The 21,875-nt window shown below is 45.8% G+C and overlaps 1 protein-coding gene across 1 annotated transcript; it reads left to right on the forward strand.

Annotated features, from left to right (window-relative positions):
• Window positions 1-5,719: 5,719 nt before the first annotated feature.
• BORCS5 (BLOC-1 related complex subunit 5) lies at window positions 5,720-21,647 on the forward strand. Its single transcript, XM_075210670.1, has 5 exons — window positions 5,720-5,813; window positions 15,721-15,799; window positions 16,151-16,294; window positions 20,581-20,738; window positions 20,856-21,647. The coding sequence occupies exons 1-5, from the start codon at window positions 5,784-5,786 to the stop codon at window positions 21,084-21,086; spliced, it is 642 nt and encodes a 213-aa protein (XP_075066771.1). The 5' UTR covers window positions 5,720-5,783; the 3' UTR covers window positions 21,087-21,647.
• The last annotated feature ends 228 nt before the right edge of the window (window positions 21,648-21,875 follow it).

The following is a 21,875-nucleotide window of genomic DNA, read 5'->3' on the forward strand; positions in this document are numbered from 1 at the left end:
TTGTATAGCAGTCACTAGAATGCTCTCTGTATTGTATAGCGGTCACTAGAATGATCTTTGTAATGTATAGAGGTCACTAGAATGCTCTCTGTATTGTATAGCAATCACTAGAATGCTCTCTGTATTGTATAGTGGTCACTAGAATGTTCTTTGTATTGTATAGAGGTCACTAGAATGCTCTTTGTAATGTATAGAGGTCACTAGAATGCTCTCTGTATTGTATAGCGGTCACTAGAATGCTCTTTGTAATGTATAGAGGTCACTAGAATGCTCTCTGTAATGTATAGATGTAACTAGATTGTTCTTTGTATTGTATAGCGGTCACTAGAATGCTCCCTGCATTGTATAGATGTAATTAGAATACTCTTTCTAATGTATAGAGGTCACTAGAATGCTCTCTGTATTGTATAGCGGTCACTAGAATGCTTTTTGTAATGTATAGAGGTCACTAGAATGCTCTCTGTATTGTATAATGGTCACTAGAATGATCTTTGTAATGTATAGAGGTCACTAGAATGCTCTCTGTATTGTATAGCTGTAACTAGAATGCTCTCTGTATTGTATAGTGGTCACAAGAATGTTCTTTGTGTCACTCACCGGACTGTGAGTGCTACTTCTCGTGTGTTTAGGAACCGTGGCCGTCCACCATCCTGAGGGTTTGAGCATGTGCAGCCCTTTCAACCCTTCAGTACATGTTCCTTTTAGTTAATTGGCTGATCAGGCAACACTCCCTATTTAAAGCACCTGTGGTCAATACCTCGTTGCCTGATCTTGGAGTCTCATTCCCCATGAGCCTCTGAAGGTGTTCCTGTGTTTCCTCGTGAATTCAGCTCCTGCTGATTCCTGTTGTTCGTTTGTGGTTTCCAAACCACTTTAACTCTCCTGTGTTTTATCGTGACTGCACCAGCTGATTCCTATCCGCTGCCTCCGTGCTTCTACAGTTTCCAAACCACTTCAACTCTCCTGTGTTTCATCGTGACTGCACCAGCTGATTCCTATCCGCTGCCTCCGTGCTTCTACAGTTTCCAAACCACTTCAACTCTCCCGTGTTTCATCGTGACTGCACCAGCTGATTCCTATCCGCTGCCTCCGTGTATCTGCAGTGTCCTGCTCATCGCAACCCTCCAGTACTCATCGTGTCTGCAGCCAGCCGATCCGCTGTCTCCGTGCTTCTACAGTGTCCCTGCTTGTGTCAACTCGCCTGTCTGCATCGGATCAACGCTCCGCTGCTTTCATCTCGGCTAGACCGCCTCAACTCTCCCGTGTTCTCCAGGTGTCCAGTTCTATATACTACTGCTTCCTGAGTATTGTTTACATCCTTGCTGGTCTACCTACCGTGCGCTGCACCTACTTGGTTACCGCTTCCACCCTCCTGGGACTTCGCATCCTGCCGGCCTCCAGCCGTTCAGGTATCCCTGCACCTCTCTCTGACAGCCTGCTCTCCTGAACCACGGTATGCATACTTCTCATTGACTGTGCTGGTGTATTGCATATCTTGCTGGACTGAGTTGTTCTCCTCCGGAGTTTCCTATCCACTGGGACTATTGCTATCATTTGACTGTGTTACCTTTTAGCCTGGATAGTTCCTGTGACTTTGTATATTTGTGCAGTGCTGCTCAGTTATTATTATTGTGTGCATATCATCGTGGGATCAAGTTCAGTGTGCCCGTGTATACTCTGCATTGCATTTATCTCCCCGTGCTCCTCCTCACTTATATATTTCAGTGGTACAACTTGCTAGAGGCAGACCACTGTTCCCTGTTTCCTGAGTCACCAGTTTCCTGTATCCTTTCACATAGCAGTGGTACAACTTGCTAACGCAGACCACTGACTCCCCGGATACCTTCACCTGGATTCCATTCCTTCACCCAGACAGCGGTACAACTTGCTATACGCAGACCGCTGACTCTCATCACCTCCTCGTTACTCCTGGACATTCCTCCTCACTATAGCAGTGGTACAACTTGCTATACGCAGACCACTGACTACCCTCACGTTTTCTTGTCCATCCAGTTCCTCGTGTACAGTTATCTACCTATTACCAGTGCTGCTAGTCATAGACTTTCCTCGAGCATTCTCTTATTACCTGCTCCGTGATCACCCCGCTACCAGAGTACCATATTACCAACTATACTGCTCTGGTAAGTCTATCATCTGGTGATCCCTGGGTAAAGACTCCTAGTGCCCGTGACACTTTGTAATGTATAGAGGTCCCTAGAATGCTCTTTGTATTGTATAGCGGTCACTAGAATATTCTTTGTATTGTATAGAGGTCTCTAGAATGCTCTTTGTAATGTATAGAGGTCACTAGAATGCTCTCTGTATTGTATAGCGGTCACTAGAATGCTCTTTGTAATGTATAGAGGTCACTAGAATGCTCTCTGTAATTTATAGATGTAACTAGATTGTTCTTTGTATTGTATAGCGGTCACTAGAATGCTCCCTGCATTGTATAGATGTAACTAGAATGCTCTTTGTAATGTATAGAGGTAACTAGAATGCTCTCTGTATTGTATAGCGGTCACTAGAATGCTCTTTGTATTGTATAGAGGTCACTAGAATGCTCTCTGTATTGTATAGCAGTCACTAGAATGCTCTATGTATTGTATAGCGGTCACTAGAATGCTCTTTGTAGTGTATAGAGGTCACTAGAATGCTCTCTATATTGTATAGCGGTCACTAGAATGCTCTTTGTAGTGTATAGAGGTCACTAGAATGCTCCTGTATTGTAAAGAGGATCCTTAAATGTGTTGTGGAATTATTCAAGAACAAACTTTCTTCAGAATATGTTATAGTTTATTTCAAAACCCTTTGTACAAACAATGTGTAGCATATAGTTCAACAGAAGTAATGTTAGCAAAATACAGTAGCAGCAAATCTTTTATATTACACAATATAGTGCGACAATCACTTACGTGACACTCTTCATAGAACAGCTATCAACACTGATCAGACACTTGACTTATATTTGAACCTCGTAACCTCATAACATATCTACACTTCTTAATAACCACATAAATATCCGGTTTAACCAAAACTAGACATTTAGAAAGTGTTTATATGACATTTATACCTGCAGAGCTGGTCTCCTTTGCTAACGATAAAATTGCAGGCGTTTTATATTCCACCAGCCCTTAACCTTTTACTACCTTAATCAACATATCGTTTTTATCCAACTTCTCTTAATTCAATTGATCATCCATAATAAATGTTCTTTGTATTGTATAGATGTCATTAGAATGCTCTCTGTATTGTATAGAAATCAATAGAATCCTCTCTGTATTGTATACAGGCTACCGGATTTTTATATGTACTGTATACAGGTCACTAGAATGATCTGTATTTTATACTGGTCACTAGAATGCTCTCTGTATTGTATTTCGGTCACTAGAATGCTCTATGTATTATATACAGGTCACTGGAATGCTCTCTGTATTGTATACAGGTCATTAGATTGTTCTCTGTATTATATACAGGTCATTGGATTGCTCTCTGTATTATATACACTATATTGCCCTCTGTATTATATACAGGTCACTAGAATGCTCTCTGGATTATATACAGGTCACTGGAATGCTCTCTGGATTATATACAGGTCATTAGATTGCTCTCTGGATTATATACAGGTCATTAGATTGCTCTCTGTATTATATACAGGTCATTAGATTGCCCTCTGTATTGTATACAGGTCATTAGATTGCTCTCTATATTGTATACAGGTCACTAGATTGCTCTCTATATTGTATAGAGGACACTAGAATGCTCTATGTATTGTATTTCGGTCACTAGAATGCTCTATGTATTATATACAGGTCACTGGAATGCTCTCTGTATTGTATACAGGTCATTAGATTGTTCTCTGTATTATATACAGGTCATTGGATTGCTCTCTGTATTATATACACTATATTGCCTTCTGTATTATATACAGGTCACTAGAATGCTCTCTGGATTATATACAGGTCATTAGATTGCTCTCTGTATTATATACAGGTCATTAGATTGCTCTCTGTATTATATACATGTCATTAGATTGCTCTCTATATTGTATACAAGTCACTAGATTGCCCTCTATATTGTATACAGGTCACTAGATTGCTCTCTATATTGTATACAGGACACTAGAATGCTCTCTATATTGTATACAGTACACTAGAATGCTCCCTGTATTATATACAGTTCACTAAATTGCTCTGAGTGTGACTGATAAACCTGACTATTCCCAGCACAGACTTTGCCCTCAGACAAGTTAATTCTCACTTCAACCCACTTATTAAATCCAGTTTAGCAAGTTCAACAAAACCCAACATTTTACGGGGCAGCGGCGTGAAAAAGTGTCAGTAAAATGTAGGTCAGAAACTTCCCTCAAACTTTTACTATTATTATAATTATTATGTGCAGGATAAGGTCAGTATTATTATAACGCAAACACTATAGGGAGCACAGTATTATTACTACATTAATATTACAAGAAACAAAGTGTTAACATAGGGAGGAATATTATTATTATTATTACTATTATAGCATTATTCTGGTAGGGATCATAGTACATTTATAATATAAGGAGTACAGTATTATTTATAGAGCGCACACAGTATTATAATAGGGATCACTGTATTATTATAGGGATCATTGTATGATAACAGTATATTATAGGGCACACAATATAATAGTTTTATCATAGGAAGCACAGAGTTATAGTATTATTAAAGAGTGCACAGGGATATCATAGGGATTAGCATTATTGGAGGGATCACTATTATTTAAGTATTATTATGGGAATCACCATATTATTATTACAATATTAAAGAGACCAGATTATTATAGTGTTCTTATAGGGAGCACAGTGTTCTTGTATTATGATAGGAAGAACAGTTACAGCTTACTGTATTATTATAAAACTATTATAAGGAGTACAGTATTATAATGTTATAGGGAGTACAGCACTATTATAGAGAGCACAGTATTATAGTATTATTATAGAGAGCACAGTATTATAGTATTATTATAGGGAGCACAGTATTATAGTATTATAGGGAGCACAGTAGTATAGTATTATAGGGAGCACAGTATTATAGTATTATAGGGAGCACAGTATTATAGGGAGCACAGTATTATTATAGAGAACACAGTATTATAGTATTATAGGGAATACAGTATTACAGTATTATTATAGAGAGCACAGTATTATAGGGAGCACAGTATTACAGTATTATAGAGAACACAGTATTATAGTATTATAGGGAATACAGTATTACAGTATTATTATAGAGAGCACAGTATTACAGTAAGCACAGTATTATAGTATTATAGAGAGCACAGTATTATAGGGAGCATAGTATTATAGAGAGCACATTTTTATAGGGAGCACAGTATTACAGTATTATAGAGAACACAGTATTATAGGGAGCACAGTATTATAGTATTATAGTATTATTATAGAGAGCACAGTATTATAGGGAGCACAGTATTATAGAGAGCACAGTATTGTATTATAGAGAGCACAGTATTATAATAGAGAGCACAGTATTATAGTATTATTATAGAGAGCACAGTATTACAGTATTATAGAGAGCACAGTATTATAGGGAGCACAGTATTATAGGGAGCACAGTATTATAGTATTATTATTATAGAGAGCACAGTATTATAGTATTATAGAGAGCACAGTATTATAGTATTAGTGCAGGGAAAATTGTGTTCTCCAGCAGTGAAGGGGTTAGCAGCCTGTGTGAGGTCACTGAGGGGCGGGGCTGACCCCGGAAGTTACTGTCATACCTCGGATGTTGACGGATCCCGGAAGTGCTCGGGAGGTAACCAGGGCAACGGGGGCTCGTATTTAGGGGATAAGGAAATTAAGATTAAGAAAACGTCAAGATAACCCTCCCCCCCAGTGTGTGTGCAGTATTATCAGTATCCCCCCCCAGTGTGTGTGCAGTATTATCAGTATCCCCCAGTGTGTGTGCAGTATTATCAGTATCCCCCCCCCAGTGTGTGTGTGTGCAGTATTATCAGTATCCCCCCCAGTGTGTGCGCAGTATTATCAGTATCCCCCCCCCAGTGTGTGTGCAGTATTATCAGTACCCTCCCCCCCCAGTGTGTGTGCAGTATTATCAGTACCCTCCCCCCCCCCCAGTGTGTGTGCAGTATTATCAGTATCCCCCCCAGTGTGTGTGCAGTATTATCAGTATCCTCCCCCCCAGTGTGTGTGCAGTATTATCAGTATCCCCCCCAGTGTGTGTGCAGTATTATCAGTATCCCCCCCAGTGTGTGTGCAGTATTATCAGTATCCCCCCCAGTGTGTGTGCAGTATTATCAGTATCCCCCCCCCAGTGTGTGTGCAGTATTATCAGTACCCTCCCCCCCCCAGTGTGTGTGCAGTATTATCAGTACCCTCCCCCCCCCAGTGTGTGTGCAGTATTATCAGTATCCCCCCCAGTGTGTGTGCAGTATTATCAGTATCCTCCCCCCAGTGTGTGTGCAGTATTATCAGTATCCCCCCCAGTGTGTGTGCAGTATTATCAGTATCCCCCCCAGTGTGTGTGCAGTATTATCAGTATCCCCCCCCAGTGTGTGTGCAGTATTATCAGTATCCCCCCCAGTGTGTGTGCAGTATTATCAGTACCCCCCCCAGTGTGTGTGCAGTATTATCAGTATCCCCCCAGTGTGTGTGCAGTATTATCAGTACCCCCCCCCAGTGTGTGTGCAGTATTATCAGTATCCCCCCCAGTGTGTGTGCAGTATTATCAGTATCCTCCCCCCCAGTGTGTGTGCAGTATTATCAGTATCCCCCCCCAGTGTGTGTGCAGTATTATCAGTATCCCCCCCCAGTGTGTGTGCAGTATTATCAGTATCCCCCCCAGTGTGTGTGCAGTGTTATCAGTACCCCCCCCCCAGTGTGTGTGCAGTATTATCAGTATCCTCCCCCCCAGTGTGTGTGCAGTATTATCAGTATCCCCCCCAGTGTGTGTGCAGTATTATCAGTATCCCCCCCAGTGTGTGTGCAGTATTATCAGTATCCCCCCCAGTGTGTGTGCAGTGTTATCAGTACCCCCCCCAGTGTGTGTGCAGTATTATCAGTATCCCCCCAGTGTGTGTGCAGTATTATCAGTATCCCCCCCAGTGTGTGCGCAGTATTATCAGTATCCCCCCCCAGTGTGTGTGCAGTATTATCAGTATCTCCCCCAGTGTGTGTGCAGTATTATCAGTATCCCCCCCAGTGTGTGTGCAGTATTATCAGTATCCCCCAGTGTGTGTGCAGTATTATCAGTATCCCCCCCCCATGTGTGTGCAGTATTATCAGTATCCCACCCAGTGTGTGTGTGCAGTATTATCAGTATCCCCCCCCAGTGTGTGTGCATTATTATCAGTATCCCCCCCAGTGTGTGTGCAGTATTATCAGTATCCTCCCCCCAGTGTGTGTGCAGTATTATCAGTATCCTCCCCAGTGTATGTGCAGTATTATCAGTATGCCCCCCAGTGTGTGTGTGTGTGCAGTATTATCAGTATCCCCCCCAGTGTGTGTGCAGTATTATCAGTATCCTCACCAGTGTGTGTGCAGTATTATCAGTATCCCCCCCAGTGTGTGCGCAGTATTATCAGTATCCCCCCCAGTGTGTGTGCAGTATTATCAGTATCCTCCCCCCAGTGTGTGTGCAGTATTATCAGTATCCTCCCCCCAGTGTGTGTGCATTATTATCAGTATCCCCCCAGTGTGTGTGCAGTATTATCAGTATCCTCCCCCCAGTGTGTGTGCAGTATTATCAGTATCCTCCCCAGTGTATGTGCAGTATTATCAGTATGCCCCCCCAGTGTGTGTGTGTGTGCAGTATTATCAGTATCCCCCCCCAGTGTGTGTGCAGTATTATCAGTATCCCCCCCCCAGTGTGTGTGCAGTATTATCAGTACCCTCCCCCCCCCAGTGTGTGTGCAGTATTATCAGTACCCTCCCCCCCCAGTGTGTGTGCAGTATTATCAGTATCCCCCCCAGTGTGTGTGCAGTATTATCAGTATCCTCCCCCCCAGTGTGTGTGCAGTATTATCAGTATCCCCCCCAGTGTGTGTGCAGTATTATCAGTATCCCCCCCAGTGTGTGTGCAGTATTATCAGTATCCCCCCCAGTGTGTGTGCAGTATTATCAGTATCCCCCCAGTGTGTGTGCAGTATTATCAGTATCCCCCCCCAGTGTGTGTGCAGTATTATCAGTATCCCCCAGTGTGTGTGCAGTATTATCAGTACCCCCCCCAGTGTGTGTGCAGTATTATCAGTATCCCCCCCCAGTGTGTGTGCAGTATTATCAGTATCCTCCCCCCAGTGTGTGTGCAGTATTATCAGTATCCCCCCCCAGTGTGTGTGCAGTATTATCAGTATCCCCCCCAGTGTGTGTGCAGTATTATCAGTATCCCCCCCAGTGTGTGTGCAGTGTTATCAGTACCCCCCCCAGTGTGTGTGCAGTATTATCAGTATCCTCCCCCCAGTGTGTGTGCAGTATTATCAGTATCCCCCCAGTGTGTGTGCAGTATTATCAGTATCCCCCCCCAGTGTGTGTGCAGTATTATCAGTATCCCCCCCAGTGTGTGTGCAGTGTTATCAGTACCCCCCCCAGTGTGTGTGCAGTATTATCAGTATCCCCCCAGTGTGTGTGCAGTATTATCAGTATCCCCCCCAGTGTGTGCGCAGTATTATCAGTATCCCCCCCCAGTGTGTGTGCAGTATTATCAGTATCTCCCCCAGTGTGTGTGCAGTATTATCAGTATCCCCCCCAGTGTGTGTGCAGTATTATCAGTATCCCCCAGTGTGTGTGCAGTATTATCAGTATCCCCCCCCATGTGTGTGCAGTATTATCAGTATCCCACCCAGTGTGTGTGTGCAGTATTATCAGTATCCCCCCCAGTGTGTGTGCATTATTATCAGTATCCCCCCCAGTGTGTGTGCAGTATTATCAGTATCCTCCCCCCAGTGTGTGTGCAGTATTATCAGTATCCTCCCCAGTGTATGTGCAGTATTATCAGTATGCCCCCCAGTGTGTGTGTGTGTGTGCAGTATTATCAGTATCCCCCCCAGTGTGTGTGCAGTATTATCAGTATCCTCACCAGTGTGTGTGCAGTATTATCAGTATCCCCCCCAGTGTGTGCGCAGTATTATCAGTATCCCCCCCAGTGTGTGTGCAGTATTATCAGTATCCTCCCCCCAGTGTGTGTGCAGTATTATCAGTATCCTCCCCCCAGTGTGTGTGCATTATTATCAGTATCCCCCCCAGTGTGTGTGCAGTATTATCAGTATCCTCCCCCAGTGTGTGTGCAGTATTATCAGTATCCTCCCAGTGTATGTGCAGTATTATCAGTATGCCCCCCAGTGTGTGTGTGTGTGCAGTATTATCAGTATCCCCCCCCCCAGTGTGTGTGCAGTATTATCAGTATCCTCACCAGTGTGTGTGCAGTATTATCAGTATCCCCCCCAGTGTGTGCGCAGTATTATCAGTATCCCCCCCAGTGTGTGTGCAGTATTATCAGTATCCTCCCCCCAGTGTGTGTGCAGTATTATCAGTATCCCCCCAGTGTGTGTGCAGTATTATCAGTATCCCCCCCAGTGTGTGTGAAATATTATCAGTATCCCCCCAGTGTGTGTGCAGTATTGTCAGTATCCCCCCAGTGTGTGTGCAGTATTATCAGTATCCCCCCCCCTCCAGTGTGTGCAGTATTATCAGTATCCTCCCCCCAGTGTGTATGCAGTATTATCAGTATCCCCCCCCAGTGCGTGTGCAGTATTATCAGTATCCCCCCTCCAGTGTGTGCAGTATTATCAGTATCCCCCCAGTGTGTGTGCAGTATTATCAGTATCCTTCCCCCCAGTGTGTGTGCAGTATTATCAGTATCCTCCCCCCAGTGTGTGTGCAGTATTATCAGTACCCTCCCCCCAGTGTGTGTGCAGTATTATCAGTATCCCCCCCATTGTGTGTTGCAGTATTATCAGTATCCTCCCCCCAGTGTGTGTGCAGTATTATCAGTATCCCCCCAGTGTGTGCGCAGTATTATCAGTATCCCCCCCATTGTGTGTGCAGTATTATCAGTATCCTCCCCCCCAGTGTGTGTGCAGTATTATCAGTATCCCCCCAGTGTGTGCGCAGTATTATCAGTATCCCCCCCAGTGTGTGTGCAGTATTATCAGTATCCTCCCCCCAGTGTGTGTGCAGTATTATCAGTATCCCCCCCAGTGTGTGTGCAGTATTATCAGTATCCCCCCCAGTGTGTGTGCAGTATTATCAGTATCCCCCAGTGTGTGTGCAGTATTATCAGTATCCTCCCCCAGTGTGTGTGCAGTATTATCAGTATCCTCCCCCTTGTGCAGTATTATCAGTATCCCCCCAGTGTGTGTGCAGTATTATCAGTATCCCCCCAGTGTGTGTGCAGTATTATCAGTACCCCCCCCAGTGTGTGTGCGGTATTATCAGTATTCCCCCCCAGTGTGTGTGTGTGCGGTATTATCAGTATCCTCCCCCCAGTGTGTGTGCAGTATTATCCGTATCCCCCCAGTGTGTGTGCAGTATTATCAGTATCCCCCCCAGTGTGTGTGCAGTATTATCAGTATCCCCCCCCAGTGTGTGTGTGTGCGGTATTATCAGTATCCCCCCCAGTGTGTGCAGTATTATCAGTATCCCCCCCAGTGTGATTGTGTAGTATTATCAGTATCCCCCCCACCCAGTGTGTGCAGTATTATCAGTATCCCCCCCAGTGTGTGTGCAGTATTATCAGTATCCCCCCCACCCAGTGTGTGTGCAGTATTATCAGTATCCCCCCCCCAGTGTGTGTGCAGTATTATCAGTATCCTCCCCCCAGTGTGTGTGCAGCATTATCAGTATCCCCCCCCAGTGTGTGTGCAGTATTATCAGTATCCCCCCAGTGTGTGTGCAGTATTATCAGTATCCTCCCCCCAGTGTGTGTGCAGTATTATCAGTACCCTCCCCCCAGTGTGTGTGCAGTATTATCAGTATCCCCCCCATTGTGTGTGCAGTATTATCAGTATCCTCCCCCCCATTGTGTGTGCAGTATTATCAGTATCCTCCCCCCCAGTGTGTGTGCAGTATTATCAGTATCCCCCCAGTGTGTGCGCAGTATTATCAGTATCCCCCCCCAGTGTGTGTGCAGTATTATCAGTATCCTCCCCCCAGTGTGTGTGCAGTATTATCAGTATCCCCCCCAGTGTGTGTGCAGTATTATCAGTATCCCCCCCAGTGTGTGCGCAGTATTATCAGTATCCCCCCCAGTGTGTGTGCAGTATTATCAGTATCCTCCCCCCAGTGTGTGTGCAGTATTATCAGTATCCCCCCAGTGTGTGTGCAGTATTATCAGTATCCCCCCCAGTGTGTGTGCAGTATTATCAGTATCCCCCCAGTGTGTGTGCAGTATTATCAGTATCCCCCCCCCCAGTGTGTGTGCAGTATTATCAGTATCCTCCCCCCAGTGTGTGTGCAGTATTATCAGTACCCTCCCCCCCCCAGTGTGTGTGCAGTATTATCAGTATCCCCCCCAGTGTGTGTGCAGTATTATCAGTATCCTCCCCCCCCAGTGTGTGTGCAGTATTATCAGTATCCCCCCCAGTGTGTGTGCAGTATTATCAGTATCCCCCCCCAGTGTGTGTGCAGTATTATCAGTATCCCCCCCAGTGTGTGTGCAGTATTATCAGTATCCCCCCCAGTGTGTGTGCAGTATTATCAGTATCCCCCCAGTGTGTGTGCAGTATTATCAGTATCCCCCCCAGTGTGTGCGCAGTATTATCAGTATCCCCCCCCCAGTGTGTGTGCAGTATTATCAGTATCCCCCCCAGTGTGTGTGCAGTATTATCAGTATCCCCCAGTGTGTGTGCAGTATTATCAGTATCCCCCCCCATGTGTGTGCAGTATTATCAGTATCCCACCCAGTGTGTGTGTGCAGTATTATCAGTATCCCCCCCAGTGTGTGCAGTATTATCAGTATCCTCCCCCCAGTGTGTGTGCAGTATTATCAGTATCCCCCCCCAGTGTGTGTGCATTATTATCAGTATCCCCCCCAGTGTGTGTGCAGTATTATCAGTATCCTCCCCCCAGTGTGTGTGCAGTATTATCAGTATCCTCCCCAGTGTATGTGCAGTATTATCAGTATGCCCCCCAGTGTGTGTGTGTGCAGTATTATCAGTATCCCCCCCCAGTGTGTGTGCAGTATTATCAGTATCCTCACCAGTGTGTGTGCAGTATTATCAGTATCCCCCCCAGTGTGTGCGCAGTATTATCAGTATCCCCCCCAGTGTGTGCGCAGTATTATCAGTATCCCCCCCCCCAGTGTGTGTGCAGTATTATCAGTATCCTCCCCCCAGTGTGTGTGCAGTATTATCAGTATCCCCCCAGTGTGTGTGCAGTATTATCAGTATCCCCCCCAGTGTGTGTGCAGTATTATCAGTATCCCCCCAGTGTGTGTGCAGTATTATCAGTATCCCCCCCCCCAGTGTGTGTGCAGTATTATCAGTATCCTCCCCCCAGTGTGTGTGCAGTATTATCAGTACCCTCCCCCCCCCCAGTGTGTGTGCAGTATTATCAGTATCCCCCCCAGTGTGTGTGCAGTATTATCAGTATCCCCCCCAGTGTGTGTGCAGTATTATCAGTATCCCCCCAGTGTGTGTGCAGTATTATCAGTATCCCCCCCAGTGTGTGCGCAGTATTATCAGTATCCCCCCCAGTGTGTGTGCAGTATTATCAGTATCCCCCCCAGTGTGTGTGCAGTATTATCAGTATCCCCCAGTGTGTGTGCAGTATTATCAGTATCCCCCCCCCATGTGTGTGCAGTATTATCAGTATCCCCCCCCATGTGTGTGCAGTATTATCAGTATCCCACCCAGTGTGTGTGTGCAGTATTATCAGTATCCCCCCCAGTGTGTGCAGTATTATCAGTATCCTCCCCCCAGTGTGTGTGCAGTATTATCAGTATCCCCCCCCAGTGTGTGTGCATTATTATCAGTATCCCCCCCAGTGTGTGTGCAGTATTATCAGTATCCTCCCCCCAGTGTATGTGCAGTATTATCAGTATGCCCCCCAGTGTGTGTGTGTGCAGTATTATCAGTATCCCCCCCCAGTGTGTGTGCAGTATTATCAGTATCCTCACCAGTGTGTGTGCAGTATTATCAGTATCCCCCCCAGTGTGTGCGCAGTATTATCAGTATCCCCCCCAGTGTGTGTGCAGTATTATCAGTATCCTCCCCCCAGTGTGTGTGCAGTATTATCAGTATCCTCCCCCCAGTGTGTGTGCATTATTATCAGTATCCCTCCCAGTGTGTGTGCAGTATTATCAGTATCCTCCCCCCAGTGTGTGTGCAGTATTATCAGTATCCTCCCCAGTGTATGTGCAGTATTATCAGTATGCCCCCCAGTGTGTGTGTGTGCAGTATTATCAGTATCCCCCCCCCCCAGTGTGTGTGCAGTATTATCAGTATCCTCACCAGTGTGTGCGCAGTATTATCAGTATCCCCCCCAGTGTGTGCGCAGTATTATCAGTATCCCCCCCAGTGTGTGTGCAGTATTATCAGTATCCTCCCCCCAGTGTGTGTGCAGTATTATCAGTATCCTCCCCCCAGTGTGTGTGCAGTATTATCAGTATCCCCCCAGTGTGTGTGCAGTATTATCAGTATCCCCCCCAGTGTGTGTGAAATATTATCAGTATCCCCCCAGTGTGTGTGCAGTATTGTCAGTATCCCCCCAGTGTGTGTGCAGTATTATCAGTATCCCCCCCCCTCCAGTGTGTGCAGTATTATCAGTATCCTCCCCCCAGTGTGTATGCAGTATTATCAGTATCCCCCCCAGTGCGTGTGCAGTATTATCAGTATCCCCCCTCCAGTGTGTGCAGTATTATCAGTATCCCCCCAGTGTGTGTGCAGTATTATCAGTATCCTTCCCCCCAGTGTGTGTGCAGTATTATCAGTATCCTCCCCCCAGTGTGTGTGCAGTATTATCAGTATCCTCCCCCCAGTGTGTGTGCAGTATTATCAGTACCCTCCCCCCAGTGTGTGTGCAGTATTATCAGTATCCCCCCCATTGTGTGTGCAGTATTATCAGTATCCTCCCCCCCAGTGTGTGTGCAGTATTATCAGTATCCCCCCAGTGTGTGCGCAGTATTATCAGTATCCCCCCCATTGTGTGTGCAGTATTATCAGTATCCTCCCCCCCAGTGTGTGTGCAGTATTATCAGTATCCCCCCAGTGTGTGCGCAGTATTATCAGTATCCCCCCCCAGTGTGTGTGCAGTATTATCAGTATCCTCCCCCAGTGTGTGTGCAGTATTATCAGTATCCTCCCCCCAGTGTGTGTGCAGTATTATCAGTATCCCCCCAGTGTGTGTGCAGTATTATCAGTATCCCCCCAGTGTGTGTGCAGTATTATCAGTACCCCCCCCAGTGTGTGTGCGGTATTATCAGTATTCCCCCCCAGTGTGTGTGTGTGCGGTATTATCAGTATCCTCCCCCCAGTGTGTGTGCAGTATTATCAGTATCCCCCCAGTGTGTGTGCAGTATTATCAGTATCCCCCCCAGTGTGTGTGCAGTATTATCAGGATCCCCCCCCAGTGTGTGTGTGTGCGGTATTATCAGTATCCCCCCAGTGTGTGCAGTATTATCAGTATCCCCCCCAGTGTGATTGTGTAGTATTATCAGTATCCCCCCCACCCAGTGTGTGCAGTATTATCAGTATCCCCCCCAGTGTGTGTGCAGTATTATCAGTATTCCCCCCAGTGTGTGTGCAGTATTAGCAGTATCCCCCCCAGTGTGTGTGCAGTATTAGCAGTATCCCCCCAGTGTGTGTGCAGTATTATCTTTACCCCCCTTATGTGTGTGCAGTATTATCAGTATCCCCCCCAGTGTGTGTGCAGCATTATCAGTATCCCACCCAGTGTGTGTGCAGTATTATCAGTATCCCACCCTGTGTGTGTGCAGTAGTATCAGTAACCCCCCCCACTGTATGTGTGCAGTATTATCAGTATCCCCCCCAGTGTGTGTGCAGTATTATCAGTATCCTCCCCTCAGTGTGTGTGCAGTATTATCAGTATCCCCCCCCTGTATGTGTGCAGTATTATCAGTATCCCCCCCAGTGTGATTGTGTAGTATTATCAGTATCCCCCCCACCCAGTGTGTGCAGTATTATCAGTATCCCCCCCAGTGTGTGTGCAGTATTATCAGTATCCCCCCCACCCAGTGTGTGCAGTATTATCAGTATCCCCCCCAGTGTGTGTGCAGTATTATCAGTATCCCCCCCACCCAGTGTGTGCAGTATTATCAGTATTTCCCACAGTGTGTGTGCAGTATTATCAGTATCCCCCCCAGTGTGTGTGCAGTAATATCAGTATCCCCCCCAGTGTGTGTGTGCGGTATTAACAGTACCCCCCCAGTGTGTGCAGTATTATCAGTATTTCCCCCTCCCACCCCAGTGTGTGTGTGTAGTATTATCAGTATCCCCCCACCCAGTGTGTGCAGTATTATCAGTATCCCCCCCCCCAGTGTGTGTGCAGTATTATCAGTATCCCCCCACCCAGTGTGTGCATTATTATCAGTATCCCCCCCCAGTGTGTGCAGAGTAGTTTCTAATAATTATGCTGTTCATTAATCAGTCACTGACATAATGAGTTCTAGTGATCTGCAGATTATTGGTCTTGTAAGTTGGGTGAAGCTGAATATTGTTCTAACTCCGTTTTACCTTCTATTGGCTCAGAAAGTGCCGGCGTCTGTCAGGATGGGGGCTGAGCAGAGCTCAGAGGCTGACTTACGCCATGGTGATGTTAGCGCCTCCGGTAAGTCCAGTTACCGCTCTCATGTTGTACCAGACTCATTACTCCGTGTTACGAACATGCTACATTTTACTGCTGTCCTTCAAAGGTTTTGTTTTTACCCCGTCTCATATTGTTTCCCCCAATGTTTGTTGTCCCACTAACACAACGAGTGGAAATGACTTTGCTCTTAGCTACGTGATTTAGAGAGAAGTTGAATAATGGAAGTGAAAATTGTATATAAGAGGAGTTCACAGCTCTGCACCGAGAAAGGGGAAATGGTCTTATAACACGAGACTGACTAGTGCTGTAACTGTTGCTGTATAATGTCTGGACACCGCGATTACAGATCTGGTGGCTTCTCTCTCTCTGCAGCGAATCCCTCACCGGCCAAACAGAGAGCAAAGATGGATGACATTGTAGTGGTGGCCCCTGGAACACAGTCCCTACGCAACGTGACCAAGGACCCAGAGGTCATCAAGCTGCAGGAGATCCCCACCTTCCAGCCCCTTCTGAAAGGTCTGTATTGTCTATGTGTGTGTGAGTCACTGAATAAAATATGGGACTCGTCACTTGAGCTGCTGTGACATCACTTGTTCTGCCCCTGTGAATTGTGTATGGTGACATGTGAAGGATAATTTATATTTTCATAATACTGTCTGTGTACGATGGCGTTTCTCTGAGCTTCCGCTTAGCGTTTCTGCAATCGATTTCCGTTGTCCAATCACAGATTGCACCCAGACTCCAGTGACAGGAAGTCAGGAAGACACATTAATGTGTCTATAGGAGCAATCTCTCCTCTCTTTGTGCTGAATTGCAATTTTCTTTATTAAACCTGAGTAGGACCAGCAGGGGGCAGCAAAGCTCTACATATTTATGACTGCTGAAAAAACACATTTTAGTTCAGGGTCTCTGCTATTGGCTGCAGACCATTCAGAGATAAGGCCCCCACTTAGCACTCTCCTATGGAGCTTGCAATCCTTTATCAATGTCACATATCAAGTAAGGACCTGATGGATTATTTTTCAGATAGAAACAAGGATAAGATGAGACCTTGTGTCTGCGCCGTCCGCCAGGAAAGCGTTTGGTGCTAATGTAGACGTCTGACTAAACATTGATCCTTCATTAAGGTGTTGATTGGAGAAGCCGCGTTTGTTGGCACAACTGTTATATCGACATTCAGCGATTACTAACCAGCAGTATCACATCTTGTGTGACTTATCCTCGCACTTTATCTAAGGGAACCTCAAGGCTCTTCCACAGACCACCGTAGGTTCTTACGTTACCCCTCTGTCACACCTCTACACTGACAATACCACTCTCATCATCTCCTAGTTACTATCTCTGCTCGGATGTCCAACCGCCGTGTTAAACTGAATTTATCCCTAATAGAACTGGTCGTATTTCCCCCTTCTCGTGCTTTTAATATCCTTGAAATGTCCATAACCAGCGTTAGAATAACCCCCATCAAACCATCTCCCCCTCCCCCTCTCTGCCAGTCCCTGCACAGACTCCCTCTATCTCGCAAATAAAACCACCTGTTTTTAAACGTCTTCCATTTTCCTGTTAGATTGCAAGTTTATGATCAAGGCAGATTGTACTAGTGAATAATGTCTGTGTTAAGCTGGGTACACACTACAGAAAATTACTGCAGATACGATTTCTGTAACAATTTTACCAAGGACTGAAAGTCCCGATGACCAGGCCGATCCATGTGTACATACCTACACAACTTACCTTCATATCTGTGATCTTCATAGTCTCATAACCATCTGCTGATAAGATCCTGACTCTGTACACTGTACAGATATCTGTCTACACTGCTGGTGGTGAGTGTGTGCACACTGCCATATGTGCCCGACATCGTTCCATCGCTGATCGTGATTTTTAGTGAGTTTATAAAATCACACAGGGAGGTATTCAATTGACTGCAAGATTTTTTTTTTAGACCACGTTAAGTCATTTTAACGCTGTTTTTTTTTTATAATTTTTCAGCGGGTTAACTTTACCTGCGATTCAATTCCATTTTTTATCGCTCCGTGGTTTTTTTCATCAAATGGTCCTCTCGCGCTCCAGTAGTATAGGGTGTGTGAGAGGCAGCCGCGTTAAAAACTATTCAATTGTTTTTTAACGCGGCGCGTTAAACAGGAAAATATGCTGTTTTATCTCGCACCTCTTTGGGGTGTGATAAAAATAAAAAACCTCTGAAAACTATTTGAAATCATGTAGTAATGAGAAAAAAAAAAAAGTTAAACTTATGTTTGTCACTAATGCCTAATATGTAAAAGTTGATTTTCTTGTGAAAAAGTAATGAAATAAAAATAAATAAATCAATCATTAAATATATTTATGTTTTTGGTACAAATATGCTTGTACTAATGTGTTTTGACATGGTATAGATGATTCTACAGTAAAAAAGAGTTCTAAAAATATGCTAAAGAAAGTACTGTAATGTAGATATCAGTAAGAATGGTTGTCTAATGCAATAACATGTATGGTAATGTAGCCAATCCTTTTTTTTGTTTGTGTGTTACACATGAACGTGTTAAAACTCCCCTTCAGTCCACTAAAAACTCGCAAACACAATGATTAATGCGCGGGGGGCAGCGTTCCCTCTTTTTCAATTGAACCGCAGGAGTCTTCACGCTGCGCTAACTAAATGCAGTCGGTTTACCAGTTAAAAACCTGCAGGTGATTTTTTTTTTTTTTTTTTAACACAGCGAGAAAAAAATAATCCTGCGGTCAATTGAATTCCCCCCCATAGAACAATACGATGTGCTTTTGTGTGATAAAACATGATGGTTGGAGCGTGCACACTAATGTGATTTCGGACTTCACGTTCGTTATCGTGTGATTGGCGTGATAATCGGGTGAAAGACCCGTAGTGTGGACCCAGCTTTACTGTGACAACTTTTAGGGTGCTGGGTTGGCGATATACAAGCCCTGGCTGGTGACGGAGGTGCTGGGTTGGCGATATACAAGCCCTGGCTGGTGACGGAGGTGCTGGGTTGGCGATATACAAGCCCTGGCTGGTGACGGAGGTGCTGGGTTGGCGATATACAAGCCCTGGCTGGTGACGGAGGTGCTGGGTTGGCGATATATAAGCCCTGGCTGGTGACGGAGGTGCTGGGTTGGCGATATACAAGCCCTGGCTGGTGACGGAGGTGGTGGTCTGGTCTGTGGACCCTCACTCATTCCTTACACAGCAAGAGACCTTTACTCACTGATCCAGGCAGATCTCTCATAGACATGCTCAGTGAGGATCCGTTCACCGGAGTATACTTAATTAAATCTTATTTGTGAGTCTATTTCTGAAGAATAAAGCCATTTTCCCCTATACAAATAACAGGATTATTATAGGTAATTTGCAGTTTTTCCTCCGGGCAGCTCAGTCTGTATTTCTCAGTTAATTAATTTTACTATCTTTCAAAGTTCAGAATAAAGTGATTTTCCCTCTATGTGATCTTTAAAGTCAGTTTGTTCCATTTTACACCCAGAGTTTTTTTTTTGTTTTTTTTAATGCAGTTACTTTTACTAATGTATAAAATTGAACCGTGATGAAAGCGCGGGGGCAGCGTTGTATCACAGCGCCGGAGATGTACCGATGTCTTTCAGCGGCTGCCGGTGTCGCCTCTGTGTCCCTAATTAATGTTTCTCCACCGCTTTAATGTTAGACCCCCTCCCGGGAGCAGAGCTAATCTCTGAAAACGCAGCTTGTCTGCCCCCCTCCCCGCTGCGTGCAGGATTCTGTCTGATAATGTACCCACTAGACACGGCAATGGCCTTATCTTACCCTTCTGACCATCATCCTCTATACCACGGATAGGTAACCTGTGACTCCCCAGCTCCCGCCGAACTACAAGTCTCAGTCGGCCACTTGTAAGTTTGTAATTTTCTACCTCTTTTGCAGCGTTAGCAAATACCAATGACACCCGCAAAATCTTCTATCCCCCGTCTACCCCCTAAAAAGTCTCATTACCACTATGTCTGTGAAATGTAATGCAGAGTGAGGGGTCAGTAACACAATGTCCATGTCCTGCGGCCCCCATGAGGGGTATATAACGCCCCCGCCATAGTGGTAGACGGGGGCTTGTGTATGCGGGGACCACCTCAAACAACCGGCTTGTAGTAACATCCGATAAGCACATTCTGCATCGAGGTTCACATTTTTCTGATTGGAAGCTGCTGTACAGCCCCTAGCGCAGTGTTTGCTAATCTGTGACACTCCAGGTGTTGTGAAACTACAAGTCCCAGCATACCCTACCAGCAATAAGCTGCTATATATTGGCAAAACATGCTGGGACTTGTAGTTTCACAAACAGCTGGAGTGTCACAGGTTAGCCAACACTGCCCTAGCGGCTAGCGGTGATCTTACAGATGGGAGTACCCCTGTTCTTACCTGTATCTAGCAGTGTGTGTAACGTTTCAGAATAACATCCTGTCACTGGCATCGGTGCAGCAACACCGGCGTCGGTCTCTATGGGATAATATAATAGGTGTTCAAAATATTCTGTATTTTGCTTTTAGGGCTTGGGCCCCCCCTTCCTCTTCCCACATTCCCTGGTGTAAGGTATCCAGACACTGCTTCGGATGGTTGCTCAGGGGCTATTATAGGCTTGTTAGCGTTATGTATTCACCCTGCTCCCAGGAGAAGCTGTGTCACTCTCCCCCCAAGTTCCAGCCCCCCACCCCCCCTTCCCCGAGCGGCAGTTCCTAATGTTGGAGACTTGTATCTGGCTGGTGAATTTGTTGCTGAATTTCTGAGATAAATGTAACTGGCTCCTCTCATATATGGTCTCTCCCAGGCCTCCTCAGCGGTCAGACTTCCCCCACCAACGTCCGGCTGGAGCGACTGGACTCCCCCCAGGTGCTGCAGTTGTGCGTACGCTACCAAGATCACCTGCACCAGTGCGCTGAGGCTGTGTCCTTCGACCAGAATGCTCTGGTGAAACGCGTAAGAGAGGTTCGTAGTGCGAGCGTGGACGGTAGAGTACGTCTCAGCGGGATTAAGACCGCTGGGACGACAGAATTTGCAGCGCGGTCTGTTAGTTTTTAAATCTGTTTTGTCTCCATTTTCCAGATGGACTCCTCCGTCGATACTCTGTATAGCTACATGCAGGAGCGACAGAAACGTTTTGCCAAGTACGCGGAGCAGATTCAGAAGGTGAACGAGATGTCGGCCATCTTAAGGCGTATTCAGATGGGCGTCGATCAGACGGTACCGCTGATGGAGAAGCTGAACGCCATGCTGCCGGAGGGCGAGAGGCTGGAGCCATTCTGTATGAGTCCAGAGAGGGAGCAGAAACACTAGGGGGCAGCACTCCTCCCATAGAGCATGTGATCAGCTGGGGGTAATGTGTGGGCCTGGGCGCCAAAAACCTCATTTCATCTACTTTAGGGATCCCAACACCCCTAAAACCGTGCGGTACGACTCTACAGTCCAGAGTCCACTGCTCGTAATACTACGTTTGTGAGCTGAATTACTGTATACCCCGAGAGCTGATTTCAGGGGGCACTAGCGTTAACGGGCGGTGTCTGGTGTAGCCGGGGCGGTCTGCACGGGTAAAGTGGGACATATAGTGATTTAGCGACTCCCTCTATCCTCGCACTGGAGGATCCCGAGAGCGCCGTCCTAGGATAGAACATTTTATACAACATAGATCGGACGTTCCCGGCTCCTCCTGTGTTTAACGCCAGATCCCCGGGGCAGGCGGAGGGCACGGTGTATATTTGGGATGCCTTTGTTTTGTATAAGGTTTAGTTAGACGGAGACAGAAGAGTCTGACGCTGCTGCGGAATATTATCTGTGTCTAATAACAAGTTCATTCTTACAGATGTTGTGTCCAGCTATTAAAATATTTATGATAAGGTTCTCACGTGAGTTTCTTCCTCCTTTGTCTAATGTCGCACTCGGCTCCGTCCTGTCTTTTACCAGTAGCTGCGTGACGGGGGACTTGTGGCATAAAGAGTCTGTGTACAAGTCCTACCAGTACCATTCACTAATCTATTACTGGTGGAAGTGGATCATTTCAGAGTGAGGGGTTCCCTGTTGTGTACCCAATAGGCAGATATACAATAGCCCTCTTTGGGGGTTCCGCAA

Source organism: Mixophyes fleayi, chromosome 4 (genome assembly GCF_038048845.1).
Source record: "Mixophyes fleayi isolate aMixFle1 chromosome 4, aMixFle1.hap1, whole genome shotgun sequence".
Lineage (NCBI taxonomy): Eukaryota > Metazoa > Chordata > Amphibia > Anura > Limnodynastidae > Mixophyes > Mixophyes fleayi.

Coding starts and splice junctions, on each gene's coding strand:
- BORCS5 (XM_075210670.1), top strand. CDS start 5,784: ATGTTGACGGATCCCGGAAGTGCTCGGGAG. Junction 16,295..20,580: donor CTTCCAGCCCCTTCTGAAAG/GTCTGTATTGTC, acceptor GGTCTCTCCCAG/GCCTCCTCAGCGGTCAGACT. Junction 20,739..20,855: donor TGGTGAAACGCGTAAGAGAG/GTTCGTAGTGCG, acceptor TCCATTTTCCAG/ATGGACTCCTCCGTCGATAC.